The 15,332-nt window shown below is 44.8% G+C and overlaps 1 protein-coding gene across 4 annotated transcripts in view; it reads left to right on the forward strand.

Annotated features, from left to right (window-relative positions):
- Positions 1-1,555: 1,555 nt before the first annotated feature.
- Positions 1,556-15,332, forward strand: part of PGM2 (phosphoglucomutase 2) — a 30,082-nt gene continuing 16,305 nt past the window's right edge. The window contains exons 1-5 of one of the 4 annotated variants that reach the window (XM_075930588.2): positions 1,626-1,759; positions 3,159-3,271; positions 11,540-11,707; positions 14,169-14,275; positions 14,642-14,726. In XM_075930588.2, coding sequence (XP_075786703.2) covers positions 11,570-11,707; positions 14,169-14,275; positions 14,642-14,726 — 330 coding nt within the window. In that variant the 5' untranslated portion in view covers positions 1,626-1,759; positions 3,159-3,271; positions 11,540-11,569. Of the gene's footprint in view, positions 1,760-1,997; positions 2,180-3,158; positions 3,272-6,776; positions 7,484-11,539; positions 11,708-14,168; positions 14,276-14,641; positions 14,727-15,332 lie in introns of those variants that run through there. The other 3 variants (XM_075930587.2, XM_006129538.5, XM_006129537.4) reach the window with 3 other exon arrangements.

Raw genomic sequence — 15,332 nt, forward strand, 5'->3', positions numbered from 1 at the left:
GGAACTCTACATACAGCCCAGGGTCAGTGGGAAGTCCCGCTAACTCCGGGCTGCATGCAGGTGCAAGCTTTTAAATGTACAAGAGTCCCAAGAGTGGCTCTTGTGCATTTCAAAGCAGAAGTGCGCTCCTGGAGTTTGTGGTCAGCGGGGGACTCCAAGTCCCCCGCTAACCCCAGGCTCAATGCTGCATGGCCGCTTTGAAATGGAACACAGAGCCCTGGTCAGCTGAGGACTTCCCAGCTGATCCCAGGCTCCATGCATGACATTTGCCCAGTACCCGGGATCAGCTGGGGAGTCCCCAGCTGCCCAGGTTCTGCACTGGAAACCAGGATAAGCTGGGGAGTTGCCAGCTGATCCCGAGGTCGATGTAAACATCATGATGGTGTTTCAAAGTGCAATGCCACATGGAGCCCGGTGTCAGGACCATGTAGAGCTGCCGCTTTGAAGTACCCCATTTCCCCCTCCCCCTTTGCTGTCTCTCTCTGATAGAGGCAGAAAAGGGGGAAGGGAATTGACTAGTCAACTCATATCTATATCTATCTATCTATATATATAGATGCCCCATAAGCAAATGCTTATCAGATAGTAGACTAGCCCTTAACGTGATCATCCTTAGATCCCACAGGTGCCCCGCAGGCAGCTGAGGAGACGCAGGGCAGATCCAAGTTTCCTGGGCAGCTCAGCCTGGTATCTCTGCTAGAGAAAAGCTGCGAAGCTCCGGCCCAGGGGGACACTGTGGCCTCCGCAGCCCAGGAAGCCGCCTTCTGCCTGCCACCTCCACACGACCAGCTTGGCCCCTTCCACGGAACGCTACACCCCTCCGGCGCGAGAGCGCAGAGTTAATGGACAGGCAGCTGGTGATGTTAGCGACCATGTGCGGGAGGCTGGCGCATGCGCAGTAAGGGTAGCGTCGAGCGCGTAGAGCAGGCATGTCCAAAGTCTGGCCCGCGGGCCAATTGCGGCCCGTGTTCCGGTTTAATACGGCCCCCCAGGTAATTTGGCAATATCTATCTTTTATGGCCCCCAACGAATCCATATGTATTGAGATGAATACATTGTAAAATCTCAGTTAATGTCAGTTGGCCTAAATCAGTTATAAATATAGTTGGACACAACATGTATACTTGGTGTTATGTTCCTGTTCCTATTTTTTGAACTTAAAAGTTGACAGACAACCTTTATTACCAATAATATATAATGTACTTTACAATGTCCCTGCCATATATTTCAGCTTCCTGGATTTTTTTTTCATCTGGCCTTCAGATATGAAAGGCAGAGTGATTTAACCCCTGTTTAGATTTGTCATCCATGTGACGAAATGAAAAGTATGCCATTTGCAATAAACTTTGCATAAAATAGTTAATTTGCATTTAATTTTAATGGTTCAAAGAATGTCAGGCAAAATGGTCGGCCCTCACGCATGTTCACTTCATCACATCTGGCCCTCTTTGAAAAAAGTTTGGACTCCCCTGGCTAGAGGGTTAGAGTGGATCCTTCCCTTCGCCCAAACTGCTGCGTTAATGGCCCCGCCCCGAGAGGAAGCGCGGGGTGGGGGCGGGGGCGGGAAGCTAACGGCCGCTTTGGTTCGCTCCCAATCTCCTCGGCCCTGTGGCCGACTGGCCCCGCCCCTCGGAGCGCTCTGCTGCGGAAGGGCGCGCCGGGCGGGCTGGCTGAGCTGACGGGCAGGATGGCGGCGCCGAGTCCCTGCGAGACGGCCAGGCTGGCCGAGGCGGCAGCGCAGTGGCTGCGCTGGGACAAGGTGAGGCGGGGAGCCGGGCGCGCCCTTCTGTTCCCGACATCGCCCCCTGCCGCGATGCGCGTGTGACGGTGCCAGCTGCGCCCGTTTCCCGCCTGCGGCGGCAGGTGACGGTGCTGGGCACGCCCGGGCCGGCTGCCTGCGAGCGGGGCGCTGCGGCTCGCTGCTGCCTGTAGGGCGTGGTCCGAAAATCACAGGCAACTGCTGCGCCCCCCGGTCCTGCGCGTGCTGCTAGGGGCGGCGGCGGCGGGAGAGGCTTGTCGGTGGAAGCAGATAGCTCCAGCCAGTCTCCCGTTCGCTGCGGGTTAGGCGGTGCGCGTGGATCGCAGAGCCCTCGGGCGGGCTGGCAGCCACCATTGCGTTTCCAGAACAGTTACACAATCCTGGACACGCAGGGCTAGACGGGGCCTCCAGCCAAACTTGGTGAGATTGCAGGGTGCCTCTCTCTTCTGGAGGGCAGGTCGTAGTAAAAGCCAGGCTTGTGTGAGAGCAGCTAGGCACTTGGCCTTTGGTGTCCCGCTCGCCTGGGTGAATGCACCCCAGTGCGCCCCCGGTTTGTTTATGTCCATGTGCACAATGAATTTTATTATGTGCACCAATATGGAAACGATGTGTGACACATCTTTATATTGGTGCGCACACAATTCATGCTGCATATGGATGATTTGTGGTGGAGGGTGGGGTGTTTAGGAGGAGACTCAGGCTTGAGGGGATGAGGGTTCTGGTTGGAAGTGAGGAGTTTGGGTACAGGAGGGGAGCTCAGGGTTGGGGCAAAGAGTTGGAGAGCAGGGGTGAAGACTGGGAGTGTGAGTTTTCAGATGGGGATGTAGATATGAGGTTTTGAGTACAGGCTTCTCTAGAAGAGAGGGTTCCCCCCCCCCCCCCCAGTCCTCTCTCTCTCTCTCTGCAGCAGCTCTGGGCTAGATGAGAGGTGCCTCTTTGCCAACTGTAGCAGTTCTGATGAGGCTGGGTTGGCTTGAGTTAGGGGCACCTCTCTCCCAGCTAGGGGGGATCCATGCTATTGTGAAATGGGTGGGTGATAATGTTGAGAAGGTATCTTTCCCTCTGCCAAGGCTGTTCTGTGCTCCACTGCTCCCAGCAGGAAACTGCTACAGCCAGGAGAAAGGAGCCTCTCACACAGCTGTGGCAGTTCTGTGTATGGCAGCTCTGAGCATCTGTTGCGGGCGGGCGGGGGGGGGGGGGGGGGGAGGGGCGCTTATTAGGAAACCTCTAGCGAACACTCTCTTTTCTCTGGTTTTGGCCATAATTCTATTCTGGGAGAAAATTTCATCCAAATTCATTGCAGCAAAAGATTTTTGTTTTGATGATGAAGAATTGGGGATTTTCTACAAAATGCATTGTGTTGAATAGCTGCTGACCCTTTTGTACATTTTTTTTTTAGAAGAGGAAACTGAGGCACAGGGAGGTGATGTGCTAAAGCAGCAGTGGCCAACCTGTGGCTTGCGAGCCACAAGAAAAAAATTGCGGCTCCTGACGGAACCCGGAACTGCTCAGGTCGGGTCGCTGAGAGCCACGTGCATGCTCATGGCCTGTGCTGTTCCATTCATGGCCTCCCAGCGCATTACATCATATCCTGCATGTGCAGGCTGTTTTTCACACAGTGTCCCAGCCTGCATGTGCTAGCAGCCAGCTGCTGTGCGCAGGCAGCGTGGAAGGCTCCGGGTGCGGCGGTGGTGCCAGCGGCAGCTCCGGGACTTGGGCATAAGGTTGGGAGGGAGGGGAATTGGGTTCGAGTGAGGAGAGGAGGTGTCTGGCTCTGGGGAAGGGAAAGGGGAGGAGAAGGGACGGAGATTGGGTGTGGGGTCGCTCAACGCATGCGCCCCAGCGCCTGGAGGGAGATGTGCGGCTGTAGTGGTGGTGGTGGCTCCGGGACCCGAGAATTAGGTTAGCGTGGGGGGAGGGAGAGTGATTGGGTTTGAGTGGGGGGGTGCCTGGCTCTATTCTGGGGAAGGGGATGGGATTTGGTTGGGGGGGGGGGGGTGCGCACAGCATCCCAGCCAGCACGTCTCAAGGCCAGCTTCTCAGTACACATGCCCCAGCACCTGCCCTGGAGGGAGACGTGCGTGTCTTTAGCAACGGTGGCTCCATCTCTGGAACCCAAGAATTAGTTTAGAGTGGGTGGGGGGCTGGCTCTGGAGAAGGGGATTGGGTTAGTGGGGTGCTTGGCTCTGGGGAAGGGGAGGGGATTGGGTTAGAGAAGGGGGGTGCTGAGGGGAGGGGAAGAGCAGACGGGATCCCAAGGTACTGGCCCCAGCTGTCTCTGTGCCCTCCTGCGGCCAGACCCCCCCCCCCCCACACACACACACACAAGTACCCTGCCCCAGCATCCATCAGCACCCGGTCCCCTGCCTCCACTGCATAGTTGGGGCCACATTAGGCTTGGGGGGGCTTTGGAGGGGGTTTTACTTTGGGGGGGGGGTTTGGAGGGTATTTTAACTTTAACGGCACCATTCACACACTGGAAATCTGTGTCCTGAGCCCATCATACTCCCAGCCTCCCTGCCCTGAGCCCCTCAAGCTCCTGCCTTGAGCACACTCCAGCCCAAACTCCTGCACCCTCATAGCCACGAGCCTGCAGCTTGCTCAGCACTCCAACCTTACAGCTCAGCCCCAAACTCCCCAGCCTGGAGCCCCCTCCCTGAGCCAGCATCCCCTTCTCTACTTCTTCCTGCACCCAAATTCCCTCCCAGAGCTTGCACCTTTCATCCCTTCCCAGTGCTTTTTTTGTGATGGTATACTGGCACCTATTTTCCTCCCATGCGGCTTTTTTTGTTTGTTTTGCTCAACAACTCCTCCTCCCCCGCCTACCATCCCCGCCCCCCGCCTCCCCCCCCCCCCCCCCCCCCCCCCGGTACATGGCTCTTTGCGCTCTATCAACCGCTATTTTGGCTCTTCATCTCTAACAGGTTGGCTAGCCCTGTGCTAAAGTTCACCCAGCAAGCCAGTGTAGTGTAGCATTGGGTCTATAACTCAGAGCCCCTGTCCAATACTTTGTCCACTAGGGGTGGACAGTCTTTTCAGAGTTGCTTTTAATTATCTGCAGTTGCTTTTAATTATTCCACTTCATTTGGCATTTGAATAGCCTTTTGGCTCTTACCTTTAGTTTGTTTTCAGCAATGTTGTATTTTAACTTCCCTGTTTTGTCCCTATGACTTCCTGAGGTGAAAGCCAGACCAGAGATTGTGTCACCCATGCCCTACAACCTGTAGTGCCTCACAGTGCTTTGTTGTTGTAGCTTCTAACTTTGATCATTCACAATCTGCCTACCAGCATGCAGGTCACACCCTGAGTGTCTTTGTAAAGCTACAACCCTGGTCCAGCAGCTTGTCAGCAAAGCAATTTCTGTGAGCCCAGGTTATTTGCAGGTGAACCCAACATGTTCCCAACCCTAAGTTTTCCCCCAAAATTGTGTGTTCTTCAGTATTCAGTTCTCTTCTGAACAGTCCAGATATACTAAATCCTTTGGAGATTAGTACATAGTAACTTGTTGCCTTCAGCTAAGTTACACAATTAACAACACTGGGTTAATTTTGATGAAAGAACAAAACATTTGACTATAAAGTGATATTAAGAAACAAAAGGAAAAACTATGTAGCATTTTAAAGACTAACAAGATGGTTTAATAGATGATGAGATTTCATGGGCCAGACCCACTTCCTCAGATCATATTAGGGAATTGGGGCTATGTGGGCTGTATGTCTTTAACATCATACTGTGGGATTTTGTAACTTTACATATAATGTTGCTACATATATTTCACAATGATATTAATGAGCAGTGAGTTTAGTTTTGGAATGATAGCTCCCATGGCATATTTTATACCAAGATTATTATAGTATGTGTAGGGGGTGGATACAGGGGTACATCAGTCACAGTCCCCAATTCTTTTGCATTTTGCATTATAGGATAGCTTTATAAATACAACTCTTAAAATTTAACTAAGAACCCTTAGCAATATTTTTATTTGGTGTATAGTATAGGGTAAAAGCACTAGGGATGTGAATGGTTAACCTGTTAACCAGTAAGCATCAGCCAGCACCTAGCTGGCAGGAGGGCAGGCCAGTCTGGCCTGGCCTGCTGCGCCACGAGCACTCTAGACCAGCTAGGCTGGAGCAGCTCCCTGCCCACCCAGGGTGCAACACATGGGGACCAGCTGGAGGTGGGGCGGGCCCAGCCTGTCCAGAGCAGGCTGCTGCGCTGTGGGCAGGAGGCGCTCCAGCCCTGCTGGAGTAGAACTCACCCATGGAGCAGCTTGGCTGGCCTGCTGCTAGGGATGTTAAATTTAGATTAATTACTAATTGAATAGTCAATGGAATTTCCATCGACTGTTGGAGTAGTGAATAAGGGTGCCTCCGCCATTGAACAGTTCAAAGGCGAAGGCGCCACAGGGAGCATGGGGCCAGTGTGGGGACTGGCCCTCTGCTCTCTGCCATACCTGAGCCTTTGAAATGTTCAAGAGTCCCAGTGCGGCTCTTGTATATTTCAAAAGGAAATCCCACAGGGAATGTGGGACCAGGGAGAATAGGGGGAGGGGTGACCCATGTTAACTGATGTATTATGTATGATTAATAAAAAGAAGTAGAATTGGGTGTTTGACCAGTCTAATAATAATTGGTCAAACATTCGTTAAATATGGAAAATGGCCAAATATTTTAAGCACTACTTTATCAAACATTAGTAAAGGAGAGTAAGATTTTGTTGTTTCCAATAGGCTTACCCTTAATCGCTTACGTTTAATCACAAAAAAAGTTACTTGTATTTTTTGTATTAAAATAACTCAAAGTAAAATGAAATGAAAAGAAAGTGCCTTTTGAAGTGTCTGACATTTTAATGTGAGCATTATTCAAGACTAAACAATTACAAAAGAAAAAATAACAAAATCAAAACACAGAGCAACTGGAAAAGAAAGCAATTTTTAAATCATTAGGGATAGGCCAACACTTCAGATATTTTTGTTCCTTTTTTTATAGCTTCAGATATTTTTGTTCCTTTTTTTGTATAGCTTCAGCTTATATATGAATAGCTTTTCGTTGGTGACCTGGTAAACAAATAAAGATATAAATGAAAGTTTGTTCTAGAAGATTACAGGCAATCAATATGCTCAACTGTCAGTTTTTTCCCCCCAACAGGTGATACATCTAATAAAGTGGGTAATTTAAGTAAGCTTGCTATAACAAATGCAACTGTGATACAATCAGAAAGGTAGTCTGATTTCTACTCGAGGGCATTCTTGCTCCAATATTTTACCATAGTCAGATAATAGGTGGTTTATGGAAAGTTCCTCCGAAATGTGGAGCAGCATGGGAGAGAGTATGGAGGTGCTTGCTGGAAAATGTAACGAGTACGTTAGTGGTCACCAACCAGTAGATTGCGATCTATTGGTAGATCTTGGAACATTTGGTAGGTGATCCTGACAGGTTTGGCAGGGAGGCTATTAAGTGCCAGCACTTCATCTGCCCTTTGCTGTGTTGCTGCCTGCCACCCGTGGGAGCATTCTGCTTTCTGTGCAAGACATGGGAAGAAGAGGAGGGGATGATGATATCTGGGTGCCCTTCTTCTCTCCCTCCATATTCCATCTCCACAGAGCAAGCAGAGGGGGGACAGGAATGAAGAGAGTTTGCTGGCTGCTTTTGGGAATGGTGAAGGGCCAGAGTAGGGGTGAACTTGTCTTAGCATCACTGTACCACCATCTAGAAGCTACCCATGGTAAGTGGTGCCCCATCTGACCCTTGGCCCCAATCCCAAACCCTTCCTGCACCCCAAACCCTGTCCTAGCCCTGAGTCCCCCCTGCACTCTAACTTTCTCCCAGACCCTGAACCTCCTGCTGCGCCTCAACTCCATTCCCCAAGTTCAGCTCAGAATCCCTCCCACACTCCAAATCCTTTAGCCCAAGATCAGAGTCTAGATTCCCCTCCCCCACACCCTAGTCCGCTGCCTGATAAAGTGAATGAGGATGGGGGAGGGAGGGAGGAAGGAGTGAGTAGGAGCCGGGTCTCAGAGAAGGGGTGGGAAGAAGGCAGGGGAAGGGTGTTTGGGTTTGAGGTAGATCCTGGATTGCACTTAAATTCAAAAAATGATCTTGTGCTAGGGTTGCCAGGTGTCCAGTTTTGAACCGGACAGTCCAGTATTTGAGCTTTCTGTTTGGGAAATAAATTGAGGAAAATATAAATGTCCAGTATTTTCTAAATAAGATGTAATGTAGATTGATATAATGTCACGTGTGTTCGGTATTTTTGTTGCAACCATCTGGCAACCCTATCTTGTGGTTAAAAAGGTTGGAGACCACTGGAGTGGGTTGATACTGAATGATGGATGACAGGTAATTTTTGATTGGAAAAAGTGAAGTTGACTTTTGATCGCTGATAAACTGCATGTTACTATTTCAGTTATATCAACATAAGGTCCTGATCTTGTGAACTGTTAGGCACAAAAATGGTTGCATTGATTTTGATGGAATTATACCCATGAGTCACAGTTTGCAGATAAGCCTGTGTGGTACTTTTTCAGTACATGATCTACACAGAGTGGTTTCTCTCAATATTTTACATATTACAAAAATATTTCACAATAGTAATTCTGTTCGTCCCCAGTACTTTGGGGGAGCACAATAGTAACTCCGTTTGTAATTCCCCAATACTTTTGGGGGGGAGAGAGCAGAGCTTGTATTTGTCTATATTTTTAAAAAATCTTGTAGCTGTTTCTACTCTGGGGAGCTTTGCATCCGCGGTAGTGCCTATTTAATTGGTTAACCGATTAAACTTAATGTTTAACCGGTTAACCAATTAAAGGAGGGGTGCTACAGACAGGCTGTTCTGGCTGGGCTGGAGCACCCCTGCGTATGGTGGGCCCCACAGGGCAAGAGCTGGTTGCTGACTTTTGCCACAGTTCAGGGAGCTATTTGAAGAGGTGGCAGGGACCCAGGTTGCAATAAGACAGTACCTGTAAGAAATTTTAAGTTACTTTCACTACTGCCTTAGAGACTGAGAAATATATAGTATCGAGCTTTCGTGGGCACAACCCACTTCTTCAGATGAGTGGAGCAAAAGGGATGTAAACTCCAAATGTAAAGCAGAAAAAGGGGGAGATTTTAAAAAAAAACACCCTTGTCAATTATAGTGCCTGTGCTAAATGAGGCTAATAGAATGGGCTGTAAGTGTCCCGTACTTAGCTTTTGATGTGATTTGGTTGTTGAATATAACAGCCCAACCAGTTCATGTCTTTGTTCAATCCCTGGGAGATAGTGTCAAATTTGCATATGAAGGCCAGTTCCACAGTCTCTCTCTCTAGTTGGCTTCTGAAATTGCTTTGTAAAAGAATGGCTACGTTTACATCCATTAATGGGTGCCTGCACAGGTTAAAATGTTCCTCCACAGGTTTCTGTGTTACCATTTCAAATTTTTTTTAAGTTACAGACTAGCATGGCTAACCTTGAGACTTTTCTCACATGAATGCAGCTGTGCATCTGTTTAAATGTTCACTGGAAGTTTGTTTTCCTCTGTTACATTATCAAGCATGCTAAAGATGTTCAATAAATAATAATTTCTGTGATCTTCAGAAAGTCACTTGGTTGACTACAAGTCTAAGATGTAACTACTTTAAAATCTAAACTTTATTGTACTTCAGTAGAAAGTATGTGCTGTCATGCGATGGATAATTAATTGCACAAGATGCCACATATCACAATACATTGTTTCCCAATCTAAGGCACTCTGGCATCAGAATGTAGAGTCTGAATGTAAGATAGAGATAGGGAATTGAGTCACAGAGAGACAAACGATTTGTCCAAGGTCACACAGAAATCTGTGGCAGAGCAGAGAATCTTGGCTAGGGCTCAGAGGTCCTATGCCAGTATCCTAATTACTGGACCAAAACTTATTTCAGTATTCTCTCTGGCTTATCAGAGATTAGGGAATTACTAGTGTAGAAACATTAAATCCAGTAATCTTGTTAATATGAAGATTGCTGATATAAGGGTATTTCAATATAGTGAAAGTCTTGTATACTTCATTGGATGAGATATTACAATTGGATTTTGCATGTAATGTTCCAAGAAAAAGGGAAAATGCCTCCAAAGCAGTGCACATAATGAACATTTAAAAAAAAGAAAAAAGCCTCCCCTACTCATTATGGATAGAGTAAGGCTGTATCCCAGAATTGGTGAAGAGACTTTCTTCCAGTTCCTTCTTTAATCCTCTTTGAGTAATTGGTTTTTAAAGTAGTTGATTATTAAACTTTAAAAGTATAGCCATTAAGATGGATGGATATAGTCTCCCCAGTAACTGCTTGTTTGGAATATATTTGTCTTCATCTTCCCTCCCTTCTAACCCCTTCACATATTTCTTCTTCCTGTTGTTATTATATTAGCTTGTGGAACAGAGATGTTGCCTTTTTTTAAGTTTCATGCATATTTGTAGTATGTACTATACAAGTAATATCTATTTATTTCCCTAAATAGCCTTTCAGTACCCTCTCTTTCAAATTATTTTTTCACATAACAGTAATGGTCTAATCTTATACAGGTTGAACCTCTGAAATTGGGACTCTCTGGTCCGGCAACACCATGGTCTGTCAGGACCACGGATGTTGCTAGATCAGAGAGCCCCACCACCCAGGAGTGTGAACTGGCTGGGAGCCCCGGCTAGCGGAAACAGTGAACCCGGCTGGGAGGGACAGAAGTGGAACTGGCAAACCCCATCCCTGGGGAGCTCTGGCCGGGATGGGCAGTCATGGGGTAGTCAGCAAGGCCTGGCCCCGGGGACACCCAGCGTCACACAGCAAAAGCAGGGCAGTCGGCAAGCCCTGTTCCTGGGGATCCTTAGTGGAATGCAGCAGATGTCGGACAGCTGGCAAGCCCCATTCCTGGGAATCCCTGGTCAGACAGGGGAGAAGTAGGGCCATGGTAGCTGGGGTATCCTGTCCCCGGGAGTCCCAGTGGGCTGCAGACTAAGTCCAAGCCCTTCAGGCTGGAGCCCAGTGACAGTGGGGCTGTAGTGGAGCCAACTGCAGAGAGAAGGAGTATCCTGGGAGACTGGTAACAAGAGACATCCCCTGATCCAGCTGATTCCCTCATTGGAAATAGGTCAAGTCCCAAGGGTACCAGACAAGGGAGGACCAACCTGTATTCATAGAACTATAAAATCCTAGGTCTGGAAGAGATCTCAGGAGGTCAAGTCCAGCCCCCTGCTCGAAGCAGGACCAACCCCAACTAAATCAACTCAGCCAGGGCTTTGTCAAGCTGAGACTTAAAAACCTCTAGAGATGGAGAATCGACCACCTCCCTAGGTAACCCATTCCAGTACTTCACCACCTTCCTAGTGAAATAGTTTTTCCTAATATCCAATCTAGACCTCCCCCACTGTAACTTGAGACCATTGCTCCTTATTCTGCCATCCATCACTACTGAGAACAGCGTCTCTCCTTCCTCTTTGGAACCACATTTTATAATATTTTTGTATCTGACAGACTTTCAAAGTAGCGAGGATTTCTAAGATTTCAGCATCAGGTTCTCAAATTAGTTTGCAAACTGCAATTGGTATGCCAGATTATGGATATAATATTGGAATAAGAATCCTTTAATAACAGGACTAATTAAAATTATGAAGGTGTTATGATAAATACTTTGGAGCTTTTAAATTTGGTATACAAGTTTAGTTCATTTTTTTTTCCTACTCTACTGATTCTTAGTATCACAATTTGAGACTAAAGCTATAACAAACAGGCTTTCTCAGAATACCAGTACATTGTAATTTATCTTTCTACAGAATACTAAAACCTCAGAAATAGTGAAGAAAATGGTTGCTGAAAAAAATACAGGAGAACTACAAAAATGTTTTGGTTCACGGATGGAGTTTGGGACAGCAGGGCTCAGAGCAGCCATGGGGGCAGGAATTTCTCAGATGAATGACTTGACTATTATCCAGACAACTCAGGTACCAGGTTCACTTTGTTTTTTCTGTTCTGTAACTGCAGGCTTTTCTTCTGCTTTTAGAAGAAATGAATATTTTAATAAAAATGTAATCAGATGAAACAACATTATGCTTAATCACTCTCCAAAACCTCAAAGGTAGTTTTCAGTGGGAGCAGAATTAGGCCAATGTTAACTACTTTAGCAAACCCAGCAGCATGTATTGAAATACTAGTTTTAAAATCTTTACCTTAAAATTGCCATCTTATTGAGCTATATTAGGGCTGTCAGTTAATCAGTTAACTCACATGATTAAATACAAACATTAATCATTATTCAAATTAATCTCAATTTATTGCAGTTTAATGATATTGTTAAACAATAGTAGAACACCAATTGAGATTGATTAAATATTTCTGGATGCTTTTCTATATTTTCAAGTATATCAATTACAAAATGTCAGTGCTCTCTTATATTATCTTTACAAATATTTGCACTGTAAAATGATTAAAGAAATAGTGTTTTCCAGCTCACCAATACAAATTTTGTAGAGCAACGTCTTTGTAAAAGTGCAATTTACAAATGTAGATTTCTTTTTTTTGTTTTGTTACTTAATTGCACTTAAAAACAAAACAGTGTAAAACTAGAGATCCTACAGGTCCATCCAGTTCTTCTACTTATTCAGGCAATAGCTAATACAAACAAGTTAGTTAATGTTTATGGGAGATAATGCTACTCGTTTCTCACTTTTAGGTGGCATTAAAACTATGAACAAGTGTTAACATGGAATCCTGGCTACAAAACTGACACATGGGCCAGATATGTATGACCCCCCCCCCATGCTTTGGCCATCTTTCCAGGCAAAATGCTTCCATGATGACACTTATTTGTTTAAAAAAAAATCCAGTAACAAATCCAATAATTTTTTGAACTCCTTGAGGGAGAATTGTGTGTGCCCTGCACTGTGTTTACGTGCATTCTGCTATGTATTTCATGTTACAGCAGTCTCAGATAATGACTCAGCAGATGTTCGTTTAAGAACACTTGCTGCAGATTTGACAAAACACAAAGATACTGATGTGAGATTTCTAAATACAGCTATAGAACTTGACCCAAGCTTTAAGAATCTCATGTCTTCCAAAGTCCAAGTGGAATGAGGTGTGGAACATGCTTTTAGACGTCTTAAAAGAGCAATGCTGTAATGCAGACACTACAGAACCCAAACCACAAAAAAACAAACCAACAAACTCATAACCCTACTGGTGGCATCTTACTCAATAAAAATAAATATGCATCAGTCTACACTGCTTTTGGATAGCTATTGAGCAGATCCTGTCATCAGCATGGATGCATGTGGTAGAAGCATGAAGGGACATATGAATCATTAGCACATGGCATGTAAATACCAGGCAATGTCTGCTACAAAAGTGCTATGCAAATGTCTGTTCTCACTTTCAGGTGACACTGTAAACAAGAAACGGACAGCATTATCTCCTGCAAATATAAACAAACTTGTTTCTCTTACGGTACGTCTAGACTACATGCCTCTGGCGACAGAGACATGTAGTCGAGACGTACCCTTAGTGATTGACTGAACAAGAAGTAGGACTGAGCAGCCTTGTAGGCTTTAAAGTTTTAAATTGAAATAGTTGTATTTTTGAGTACAGTTTGTTTTTAGATAAATTGTAAGTTCAACTTTCATGATAAAGAGACTGCATTACAATACTTGTATTACTAGAATACTGTTTCTTGTTTAGTTTTTTTTACAAGGCAAATATTTGTAATTTGTAATTAAAAATGCAACAGTGTACTCTTTGTATTCTGTGCTGTAATTGAAATCAGTGTTTGAAAATGTAGGAAACATTCAAGAAAACTTAACTAAATGGTATTTTTTCATTATATAACAGTGCAGTTAATTGTGATTAATTTTTAAAATTGCGTGACAGCTCCAGTTTATATTAGGAATGTTAATGTATAGTTTATCCCTGTATGCTGTATAGACTTATTGATTACAATGCGCGCGCACACATGCTTTGCTGCCTCTATATCAGGCAGCGGGGGGTGGGGAGAGGTGGGAGCTGGTGCATGTGTGGAGCCTGCTTTTAAGCCTAAACCGATTTCATTTTCAGGTTTGAGGGGAAAAAAATGAATGTATTGACTAATAGTGATTATTTTTTCAGGTCACAAGTATGGGGAAAAAGGCATCTATTAATAACTTATACATTTCTGTAATCCAAAGTAAACATTTTTGCCCTGTCTGCCTGGATTTAAATTTTTCATTTGGAATTATTCACATTATAAAACTAGTCAGTTCATTATTTTTGTTTGGAGACTAGCCATTTTTTTAGTCAATATTTCTTGCTCCCATAAAATTGTGCTCTTAACCAATTTAGAGTACTTTATTTGTGGCTTTTTAAAAAGATTTGAAAATGTATTGCAAGCATATTTAAAATACTAAGACTGAGTTTTGGGGCTTTTGTATTTAGGGATTTTGCAGGTACCTTGAAAAGAACTTCAGTGATTTAAAGAAAAGAGGGGTAGTAATTGGTTTTGATGCTCGTGCCCATACTTCAAGTGGAAGTAGCAGCAAAAGGTACTCTTAATTTTCTATGGAAAATACAATTTTTTCTCTGCATGTTAAATAGAATTTATTGTAGCTTGGTCACTGTTTCTACAATATTTTCTTTTGAGCAGTTAGATGTGGGTGTACTTTCAATGTAAACATGTATGCACTGTACATCTGATAAGAAATTTAGCTTTGCTTTCTTTTTGTGTTTGGGTTACAAAACACAGGTAAAATCCAGTCTGTACTGCAAATTGGGACCATGTTTGTAACCAAAATAAGGAACAAATGAATTACATCAGAATCAAATCTACATGCTCGTTGTGGGTTTTACACAACTGTCTAGTGAGAGAATCTCATGAGTATATTTCCAAATAAACTTTTTTTGTCATTTAGGTTTGCACGGCTTGCTGCAACAACTTTTATCAGTCAGGGAATTCCCGTATATCTCTTCTCCAGTATAACCCCTACACCTTTTGTGGTATGGTTGTCTATAATTTCTTTTTCATACAACATAATAGAGTGCTGTCAAGTACAAAAAATATTATCTTTATAGAAAAAACAGATTTGTTTATCAGCTCATTGGTTTGCTACGTTTAGGCTTATTTCAGATCCTTACTGCTTCAGGTACAATAAGCCATAGAGGAAATGATTAGGATATGCAGTTGATACTTTCCCCTGAACTTCTCAGCTTCTCCTGAAGCACCTGTTCTCTGTTTCTGATTCTGTTTAACCATGATTTGCTGCTGCCGAGATAGCAGTTCTTCTGAAAAGTGGGACTGGTGGGGGGCCACCAGAGTTTGACAGATATTTTTGTACCTATTGAATTTTGGAAGATAAGCTCCTGCTACATTTCTGTTTGAGTGATAGCTGATGTTTGCTCATATAGTGCTTTCATTTTCTCTTTTAATGTAATATTGTATGAATTTTTCACTACAGGCAGTCCCCGGGTTACGTACAAGATAGGGACTGTAGGTTTGTTCTTAAGTTGAATCTGTATGTAAGTCGGAACTGGCGTCCAGATTCAGCCGCTGCTGAAACTGATCGCCAGTTCTGACTTACATAAAGATTCAACTTAAGAACCCCA

This window comes from Pelodiscus sinensis, chromosome 4, assembly GCF_052426305.1.
Source record: "Pelodiscus sinensis isolate ZL-2025 chromosome 4, ASM5242630v1, whole genome shotgun sequence".
NCBI classification, from domain to species: Eukaryota; Metazoa; Chordata; order Testudines; family Trionychidae; genus Pelodiscus; species Pelodiscus sinensis.